This window comes from Coenobita brevimanus, chromosome 94 (assembly GCF_032717465.1).
Source record: "Coenobita brevimanus isolate Jiangsu-jjx chromosome 94, ASM3271746v2, whole genome shotgun sequence".
NCBI classification, from domain to species: domain Eukaryota; kingdom Metazoa; phylum Arthropoda; class Malacostraca; order Decapoda; family Coenobitidae; genus Coenobita; species Coenobita brevimanus.
This window is the reverse complement of record NC_137047.1, coordinates 29,636,601-29,648,062: the sequence shown is the minus strand read 5'-3', so window position 1 is coordinate 29,648,062 and position 11,462 is coordinate 29,636,601. Positions and strand designations below refer to the sequence as shown.

At 41.4% G+C, this 11,462-nt stretch overlaps 1 protein-coding gene across 1 annotated transcript in view; it reads right to left on the bottom strand.

The window, feature by feature from the left end:
* Positions 1 to 2,392: 2,392 nt before the first annotated feature.
* The window catches only part of IKKbeta (inhibitor of nuclear factor kappa B kinase subunit beta), a 209,273-nt gene continuing 200,203 nt past the window's right edge, over positions 2,393 to 11,462 (bottom strand). Inside the window, exons 14-15 of the mRNA XM_080282673.1 lie at positions 3,009 to 3,196; positions 2,393 to 2,591 (exon numbers count right to left, since the gene is read on the bottom strand). Of these exons, the coding sequence (XP_080138799.1) occupies positions 2,393 to 2,591; positions 3,009 to 3,196 (387 nt within the window). The remainder of the gene's footprint in view (positions 2,592 to 3,008; positions 3,197 to 11,462) is intronic.

Genomic DNA, 11,462 nt, shown 5'->3' with positions numbered 1-11,462 from the left:
GAGACATGCATGCCAAGAGGACGGTGGGTGATATATGCTGAATAAGTGTGAACGAAAAAAAACTGTGGAAGCTGATGACGCAAAGAAACTGACAAATCAAGTGGGTTATATGAAGTGTTTGGAATACATAACAAGGATTTGGCATTTTGATGGTCAACAGGATGACAAGAGAAATCAAGTGTATATAAACTTCATCTATAAATAGAAATAGAAATTAAATATGTGCAGATGGTTCAGCTTGTGCAATAGAGCCAGGATCCTGAAGCTCTGAGTGATCTGTGAATGACTGTGTGGGCTGTTTCACTAAACATGCTGCTAACAATTCCATCACCTTTGTACATTCTCTTTCCTTGTTTCTTGATCCCATTTCACCAAATTTTTAGGAGTGAAAATGGGTCAGGATGCTGACCATAATCATCAACATTATCAAAAGTAAGGGTACAAAAGCAATTTGAAACAATATAATTAATTTCATGATGAACATTAAGGAGAGATTTTGTGTCTTGATCCTTAACTGCAGTTTAACATCACATGACAACAAAGTAAGTGGGTACCTTACTTGTTAAAAACATATAAAACTTCTCACATGCAGAATAAATTAGGTTTTTGCCTCAATGGCAAACTACCTGCCTGGTAAATCAGTAAATACTGTATTTCTGTTCTCAATCAATTTCTCACACCATTAATAGATTTTATTGCTACAGTATAAAACTTACATCACTGGTTTCTGTCAGCTATGTATCAAAAGCTTGAAAAAAATAAAATATGAATTAAAGAATACATAAATGACTCATTTCTGTACTCTGAATAAAGAAAAAGATGATGCAAATGCATTATCAGTTTTGCAGCTTGAAACTTCTCCCAGGGTCATTTTTTGATAAGAGGTGTCTAGTCATTCAGTTATGGCTATAAAACAATCTGGCAAAGTATGATACCTGAACCAACAGCTTTGGACACATCTCCTAGCAAACTGGCAAGCAGTAGATTGTTTTCCACTTTTAATTATGAGAAATTTTATCCCTTTATATATCCTTTGAAACTTTTCCCACTAAATGCTTCCAGATGTTTTATTTTACACAATATACATCATTATGGTGATTTATATCACTATGGTGATATCATCTGTTCCATGATGCCAGAGAGCGTAAACTAATACATTGCTTTATTGTGAAAAGCATACTAAAGGAACAAGTGTTCATGTGAGGAATCACTATCACTGATCCTGTAAAGATCTTAACTACTATTATTTTATACTGACTATTACAAAAATATTTTACCTAAAAATTTCAATCACCCATATTCACAATTTATCGTCCAGGAATATTTGTCATGGTTACTCTAATTAATTACATAATAAAAATTGTTTAAATAAATTACATTTTCAAATTTTGTTGGTGAGAAAAATCTCTTTCCAGTAATTCTCAATTTACAACCAATTCCTGAGCATACCAATTCCAGGATAACTGGTTTGATTCTGGAGGGGAAAAAATTAATATGCTGATTACTTGCATGGGCTGGAACTGTCAGTGGGGGAGATGCACAGATGAAGATAAGAAATTTTTGTTATGCTCCTCATGAGGCAACACAGGATTGGATGATGGTGAAATTGTACACTACTACAGCCAAACTCTTAGCAACCATTCACTCTTTCATACCAAAATTTGTCTTGATTTCTTAAGCAGTTAGACAGTTTATGAAAACAGAACATCTAAAGACAGTCAATTTAAACTCCAAACAGCATGTGCAAACCAGACTTTCATAACTCCCTCTCTGTGCACCTCAAGGAATATTAGTTAAGTAGATAAATACATCTGCTATAAACTTTCAATGGCTCTTGAAGTCCGAGGCTTAGACAGCTAATTTTCTGAGGTTCACTGACTTCTCTTCATAAAAACTCAACAAGTAACAAAACCAGCACAATCAATACAATTACAATGTCAATAAATTCCATGAAAATAAAAAGATATAAGTACAAGACACTCATATATGCAAAAAGAGATGAAAAATCAATTACTATATATAACTGGCCACGGGATTAAAATGAAATACAATTTTGCTTTAACTGTCAACATAATGTCAAGATAATTTATTCCATGTTCATGAACACCTTAATGCATCACTGAACATACTGCTTCATGAAGCACTACAAAACAGAATTTCAGGCATGCATACACGCACGCACGCATGCGCGCATGCACGCGCACACACACACACACACACACACACACACATCTTCAAGAGACCCCAGTGTAAGACTTCCATTGCAAATGGTAGTTGGTACCACATTTCCTGGATGAAGACAAATATAGTATGTACTGCATATAAACTTAACAGACCCTCCACTAGAACCACGAAGTCAAATTCTACAGACCTACCAGAGTGTTACTGGTTGCTATAATGATGTCTCAACAGCCTTCTTCACAGCAGTGAGGTGAGGTGTATGAGTGAGGGAGGGGGCTTCTGAGGTAGAGGCAGGAGGGTTGGGTGGGTTGCCTGAGTGAGCTGGGGTGGGTACATTAGTGGCAGCTCCACATTTGTTCTCACCAATGACTAAATTGGATGTGATGCTGCCAGTTAACATTTCCACCATCCTGAAAGTATTCATCTCAAATAAGTTCACGTTCTGAAGGGCTATAAACAACACTAAATAAAACAAGCTGGCAGTTACTTCAACTACTGCTCTCACTTCTACAAAATTTAAAAGATCAGCAATACAGAATCATATTTTACAAATTCATATGCACTCAAGCAATCACAGAAAGTAAAAAAATTAATATGACATACTAGGTTGCAATACCGATTATCTGTACCACAACTAATGATACTGAATAAAATACCATTTCATTCCAAAAATAAACACTTTATTTACGGTTCAACTAGTCGACTAGATCACTGTCATGAAGTAAAACATTTAAAATGCTGTAACACCAATATGTTGATTAAGAAGTAAAGATGGCGATAACCAAGTGAATGATAAAAATACAGCAAGATCTGTCAACTCAGCTCACTGGCATCTAAGGGCTCTGTTCTCTGCAATGATGGCATCAGACTCCTTTCCTGACTTCTCCAGTAAGGCTGCTAGGGAGCTCAGGGCTGCTGGAGATGGTGGCTTCTTAGTGAGGTGCCTGGCATTAAGGATGGGCTGCTGCACTGGCTGTGTGGTACCTGCTGCCCCTGAGTTACGACTGTGGTTTATCTGTCAAATGAAACTGTGGCTGTATAATACTCTCAGCTTACCATAAAAAAAAAATAAAACTGATGAAACAGACCTAAGATACATACCGGTACGTCAACTGCAGAAAACGGTATGATTAGGAAAGATAAAAATAAAAACAGTGATATACATCACATCATCATCATCACCCCAACCTTTTATTCCCATCCAAGGATGAGATGAGGGAGGGTTCAGAGAGAAAGAAAAAAACCTGATTAGGGAGAAACAATCAACAGTATGCCTAGTAAATGAAACACACTCTCAGCCACTCACCATTCAAGCCCCTGGAACCCTGACTCCACCTCACAGGCACAACCATCCACAATTACTGTATGAGATTCACATTACCTGTTAGCTGATTAATCCAATAATATCAATGGGTAAAAATAGGAATGCCAAACCCCTGTCATACTCTTCAATACATATTTCTTCAAATTAACACTGACCCTCATCACATCAACCTCCATAACACACACACACACACACACACACAATCTGCCTATCTATCTATTGCCAGACACCTCAATCCCATATGGAGTGGCCACAAATAATCTGCCTCCATGTCGCCCTGTTCCCCGCCATTTCACTGCCCTCCTCCCAACTCACACTCCCCTCTCTCATATACCCCTCCACTCCATCCCTCCATCTCATCATTGGCCTCCCCCTGCTGTCCCACCCTCCAAATCATCACATACACTCTCCTCATTAGTCTCTCGCTCTCCATCCTCTCCATGTGGCTGAACCACCTCGGTGTACTGTATTTCTCCTAACACTTTCTATCACATCCACATCCATACCACAATGCTCCTTCACTTCCTCATTTGTCAGTCTGTCTCTCCATGTGACTCCACATGCTCCTCTCAATTAACTCATTTCCACTGCTCTCACTCTTGACTTGCATCCTTCCAACAAGGTCCAAGCTTCACTTCCATAAGTTAGATGTGATATCACAACACCATCACACATCGACTTTTTTACTTCCAAGCTCACTTCCCTATTTCTTATCACTGCTTCAGAGGACCAGCAACCTTTCTTCCTTGTTGCACCCTTTCAAGCACTACATCCTCCAAACTTCTATCCATACTCATCACACTACCCAAGTACTTAAATGCACTCACATTTTCCATTTCCTCATCATCGAGCCTCACTGTACATTCAGTGACTCCACTTCTCTCTAAGACCAAAACTTTACTCTACCCTACGTTCAGCTTTACATTTTGTTTCTACTCATTCACTAAGCCTTGCAGTTCCCCTTTGTCTTCACTTAACAACACAGTATCATCTGCAAACATCAGTAGAGGAAGTTTCCAAACACTGCCCTCTCCTATTACAGCCACTCCAACAAACATTGGCCTACTTGTACCACTTGCATAGCCTCATCCATATACAGATTAAACAGCCATGAAGACATGAACCATTTCTGTTTCAGTCCAACATTTAGATGGAAAATTCACTCAGTTCACTATCAACACACACTGCAGCCTTAGCACCCTCATACAAATTCTTCAGGCATAAAACAATTTCTCATTTACTCCATATATTCTTAATATTTTCCACATTCCTTGACTATCTACTCTGTCATATGCTTCCTCCAAATCCATGAAGGCTGCATGCAACTTCTTTCCCTTGTCTAGAAACTTTTCCACTAAAGACCTAAGGATGAATATCTAATCTACACAACCTCTTCCTTTCCTAAAATCTCCCTGTTCTTCTCAAAGTAATCATCATCACCATCATCATCATTATCATTATCATCATCATCATCATCATCCAATCCTATGTTGCCCCATGAGGAATGTAGGACCCTGGGGCTAGGCAAGTTGGTCCTGACATTTAAGATGAGTGTGACCAGCCTCACTCATCCCTGAGTGGCATTATGTGAGCAATAAACCCCAACCACCCCTTGGATATAAACCTTCGCCGGCTCAATTCGACTGGAGCGCCGTAATTGCTGACTAAACCACCAGGCGCCAAAATTTGGATATATTCTGTTATTTCCCTAACTCTGTCAATAAGTATCCTACCACAAACTTCCCCTATTACACTAAGAAGACAACTGCCCCTATGATTACCACACACTACTTTTCCCCTTTTCCTTTGTACAGGGGAATAATTATACCTGACTTCCAATCCTCCAGGACTCCACCTTCCTCCCAGGCCAATCTGCACATCTTCCATATCCATTCTACAACTGTCTTTCCCCATATTTCAGCATTTCCCTACACACTCCATCATTTCCTGAAGCTTTCCCCATTTAGACTTTCTTCATTGCTTCCATTACTTCCATCTTATTGATCTCTTCCTCCCTTCTCATATCTCTCCTTCTCCCAACCATCCCCCAGCCACTCATACTTGCTTACTTTCATTGTCTATGCTTAACAGTTCCTTAAAGTGTTCTCTCCATCTGTTCACTTTTTCTCCCTTCTCCACAAGTAATCTGCCATTTTTATCTTTTACTCCCCTTCCAACTTCTCTATCACCCTATCTAACTCCCTTTACCTCCTTCCAGAACATTTTCTTACATTCCATCAAATATACACTCAAATTCCTTTCAAATTCCTCATCCACACTCCCCTAACTCTCTCTTACTAACCTTTTCACTTTCTAAATTCCTCATCCACTCTCCCCTTACTCTCTTTTACTAACCTTTTCACCTCTCTTTTCCTCTCTGCCTACAGTAAAACTCTCTCTTCCATCTCTCAACTTTCTTCATGTCTCTCCTCCCTTCATTCACTATATGGTTTCTTCATTTGCACCAAAGCTTGTCCTACCTCTTCATTCCACCATGCTGTTCTTGCACCCCATTATGTCTTCTAACCCCACACACCACCTCACATGCTGCACATATTTCTTCTGTGAATATTTTGCACACACCTTCCACCTCCCCCATCTGCTCCAAATCATATTTACCTAATCACTCCATTTCTCTCAAATTTTCTGCTAATTTTTTCCATCCTCTTGCAACCTTTCTACTCTCGTTGTAAGGACTACTTCCTCTATCCTTTCCTCCTCCAATTCTTCCATCACACTTGAACCTTGACTTTCACCAGCACCAAGTGGTGGTCTAAAAGTCCACTCCCCTAACCTCTGTATGCTCTAGCATCAATTGCATACCTTCTCATTCTCTCATCCACACACACATAATCAAGGATTGCCTTCTATCCACTCAATTCACCACCCACCCTTCTCATCACTTGCCACATACACCTGTGGATTATTTTGTGCCTAAAGTGGGTATTGGTTATCATCAATCCCATCCCCACACAAATGTCCACTTGAGCACTGCCATTCTCATCCACTGCTGCAGGCACACCACACTCCCCAACTGCTCCATCCACCTTCACATTCCCTACTTTTCCATTCATATCTCCAATCAAAAACACTCTCTAACTCCTCTCATACTTTTCCATGCATGCTTCCACGTTTGCCCAGAACTCGTCTTTCACTCTACTTGCATGATCTTGCATACGCACATACACACACACAATTGCCCACATTTGTAATCCTACTTTCAATCTTACCCACATAATCCTTGAACCAACTGATCCATACTCTTTTATATTCTCTTTCCATCTCTTGCACACAACCATACATACACCCTCTTTTGCCCTCTCATTTTCACCTACTCCTATGCATATACCCGATCCATACTCCCACTCTCTCGCCTCTCCATTTAGTCTCCATTGTGGTAGGTGGTAGCAACCATCATCCACTCACTTGATGTAGTGCTGCCTACTTCTTCCATAGCCATTATCATTCTTTTTCTGTGCCTGCCCTCCTCTCCTCCTATTTCTCCCATCTTTCCTGTCACTTCTTATTGCTTTTCTTTCCCTTACAGGTGGCTTTACATTGAGTGACAAATTAAATGGTTTCCTGTAAGCCAAGAAACCATTTACAACGCTGAGTGGTAACCACATAATCAAACTGTACGTGCTCCCTACGTGTCAGCAAGCGGGTTGGTGGAGGGTTAGTGCCCCTCCCAGTAAAACAAATAACTCAAAGTCAAATGGCCACCCCTTAAGGGATTATGGCGTCTGGCAATAGGTAGATACATAGAATCCACACATGTTCAATTTTGCACCCTGAAACACCTGAACAAACTCTTTCACCTCATCATTCGCACCCATTACATTCTATGTCACTATCCAAACCATGTCCTTTGTCCGGTCCTTGGTCATCACCTGTTTGTTCGTCCTGGTCCAAGGCTTGTTTGTATTTTTAATTACAGTGGTTGTTTTCCAGGAAGGGACACTAACCCTCTGCCAACCCACCTGCTGACATGTAGGGTGCACGTGTTGGTTGGTTATAACGTTACCACCCACCACATCAAATGATTTCCTGCTTTACAGGATATCATTTGGCTTGTCATTCAACACAGAGCTACTCCGAAACACAGTACCACTACACTAAGATGGTGGATGATGCATGCCCCCACCAACCACACCTAAATAAAAATACAGTATCACAGAATGGGGCATTGTACTACCATTATTCTTCCTGTTTAACCCCGGTCTGCCTGGACCTGTTGACTGCGGGTAGGCTACTGCCCCTATGGGGTCGTCCCTTAAGATCTTTGCACCATTGATGATGTTTCTGTGTTCTCGTGTGGTAAGTGCAGTGCAGTGCTCCACTATGCGTGTTATGTGGGCCTATTCTACAAGCAGGGTATGTCGTTTGTGATTCCATCCAACCCAAATCTAATCTGGTACTATAACTGAAAATGGCTGGGTGATGTCCTGGTCTAAGCCCAGCTACACACACATATTTACCATATCTATCCACCCTCTACTTGGCCTCCCATGCCCTCTACCAGCTTCAGGCTAACTAATATACACACACTTTTCACTCTCCTATTTATGCCCATAATTCAGAAACACCCTTTTCACCCTCCTATTTACGCCCATTCTCTCCACACATCCATACCATCTAAGTACACTCTCTGACTTCAGTATCCAAATGCTTCTGTACTTTCTTATCTTTCCCAAATAACATCCTACAGTGGTTGGTGGGGAACACAATAATTCCTCAATTTTCCAATGCCTCATTACCTGACAAACATCAGCATCCAACAAGCAAAAATCTAGGTTAATAACAGCAATATCTGTTTTTAATGGAATTAACTGACAGAATCCCACTAACCACACAAGAATAATCAACAAAATCTTTTATAGTACTACAGTATGGCAAGTAGCTATATATTTCACTGTAAAATATTATACTGTTTACGAGGAAAACTGTATTTGTTTTTTTCCCATATTTACACAATTATACACAATCCTCGTAAATCACAGCAATTTGGGTCTGGACAACTGCCGTGATTTACGAATTCCATGATTTATGAATAATAACTCTTATGTGAAAAATTAATTTGGGTCCGGACTTTGGCCAACCCATCCCCACAGCACCCTACCTATACCTATCTAGGCACCATCAAACACAAACATACAAATTTAGGAATATTCAGTGCATGTATTAAATAGAAATAAGCAATGTTAAGGGATCTCACCTTAATCCTATGACAAAATTGCTTAAGTGAATGGAGTAGGGTGGTGTTGGGAAGAACTTAGAACCTCTCAGCATGAGGTGGGAGTGCTCCCTCATGCTGTTCTCCTGTCTCCAGCTCCTCTGCCTCCTTCAGGAAGCCCTCAAAGTCTGCCTCAGAGATGACAGATGCTACGTCATCCACGTCCTTAGTGTGTGAAGGGCCAGGCTGTGGTTCAGGCTCAGCTTCTGCCCTTACCCGGGCAAAACAGTGGGTGATGAGTTCCAGATGTCTCTCATTAACACTGCGATTATGCAAGTCCTTGTAAAAATGTACAGCTTTTTCTAGGTAACCAATACTCTCACCACACCTTTCCTCATCACATTCAATGGATTTCATAATCTCCTTGGCCAAGTCTATGTAAAAAAGCAAATTGCTGAGCTCCTTCACAGAAAGCCTGCCATGTTCCTGCACATTCACTTCACTCACTTCACGGCTGGTCCGCTTTCTAAGTGCTCATTGTCTTCTACAACAGCCTCTACGACAGCCTCAGCATCATCAACCTTTGAAACCTTCTCTCCCTTCTCAACACGAAGAATGAGCTACAAACATTGACTGTACGACGATGGTGGCAGCTTCTTGACGCCATACTGCTTAGAGCACTTCATCGGGGGGGTAGGGGCCATGGCAAGTAGGAGGCGAGGGGAAGTTGCACAAAGAGGGCAGGTAGCTCTCGTACTCCACGGAGACGGTCTGTAGTGTGCGGACTGACAGGACAAGAACAACAACAACATGGCAGCATTAGTATGCACACTTGCCACCAGGGACGCGCGGTGATTGGTTGTTGGGTCACGATTTTCAGTTTAAGGTTGCTGGCAGTCTGACGGCCACTTAGCCGCGATTTACGAATCCGTGCTTTATGAATACACGATTTACGAGTGTAGTTTTGAGTTTCGTAGAGGATATGCCCCCAAAGAGGACCAGGGGGGGAAGTGTTATGGCATTATCCAAAGAATGCATTATCTGACATGGCTTTGGCTGAAGTAAAACATAACGGGGAGATTACAGTACAAACACCCACAAATCAAGCTTTCCTGCAAATAATTAAAATCTCTCACCACAGTGGCTCAGTGGTCAGCATTGCTGACTGAAAAGTTGCCAGCCCCTCAGTGCCACGGTTCAAATCCTGGTGCGGACAACTGGCATCACTCAACTCAGGTGTCCATCCACTCTTTGTGGGTTGGTAAATAAAATGAGTACCTTAGGTAACATCTAAGGAAGGTAACTAGGGTAACCTGGATGATGCAGTGGCCTTACATCCCAAGATATTGGGTGAACAACCTGCCACAGGCTCAAAAGGCCTATGTTACAGAGATGAGCACCGTGGCTAAGCGCATCATGACATCTGTCCCCACCTTTATCTTCCTTTACCTTTAAAAGGGCCCAAACAACAATAATTCAAATTACCTATGACTGCCAAAAAAAAAAAAAATCTTCTAGTTTCCCAAAATATTATCAGATGCCAGAACCTACTTGTGTAAATGTACAGTATTTTCAAGTGATTTAATAACAGATGTGAAATCTCCCCAAAAAACACCTTAAACTCCTGTTTTATGAGATGGAAAATCAACTGAAGAATAATCAAAGCTGGCAACAGCAATCCCATAAGTAATGAGGGACCATGTACAGAATTCTTCATCCTATCTACTCACTGCACTCCGAACACATTACTCAATTAACCCCAATTTTATTGCTCTTGCTCTACTTTTCATATCATGCCACATCAAATTATCATACCCACATGTTACTGTGCGCACTAAAAGTCTTGTAACCACCACACTCAATCCTCTGTTTCATAGTGAGGCTTTCATGGTAACAGCCACTTTCCATCCCTGTGCTACAAACTTTCTACAGTAATCCTTCAATTATCTGGACGTCCCACATCCAGACATGCACCGTATCCAAACATTAAGCCTTGGCTCTATTATGTCTGCATAATACGAACATAAAATTTCCATCATGGCCAGCTGGGCAATTGGTCAGCTTTTCTGACCACACGCGGGTAATAGACCCTAACCCACCAGCAAAATGGCCGTCTGCCTCCTCACCGAATGGTCAAAGTTGCCTGCTGGCCGGATCACCCAACTCAGACACTCCTGGGCATGCACAGCTGTCCACCTTCCTACTGAATGGTCAAAGTCGCCTGGCTGGCCGGTAGAGACACGGCAACGCTGTGTTCAGTGGAGGGTACCAAGCGCCCTCTCCCACCACGGTCCCTCAGTTCCTGCTTCTATCTCTCTTGAGTGTGAAGGTGCTAGGCTGAGTTGTAACAACCATGGCAGCTACCGTTGTTGCATTTGTGGTGGTTCCTCATCGTCTTCATTGATTTTTTTGTAGATTTTTGTTGTTTATACATTGTTTTCTTAGTGTCTTGCATTACATCTGACATTCCCGATAGGAGGTTAGTGGGGGATGTTAAAGTTATAGGAAGTGAGGAGTGTGTGCAGCAGCACAAACTATTGATTTGTGATATGGTGCTTAAAGAACAAGTGATGAAAAAGAGGACTTATGTACCTAGGAGGAAAATATGAAAGCTGAAAAACCAAGTAATATGGGATGCCTTCTATAGCGAGTTGAGGAGAGTGGTGGCAAACAGGGAGCTGTAGACAGAGGCGTTAATGAACAGTACAGAGCCCTCAAGAACAATTTCTTGAGAGTTACTGATGTAACATGTGGCTGGACAAGAGGACCACCAAGACATAAAGC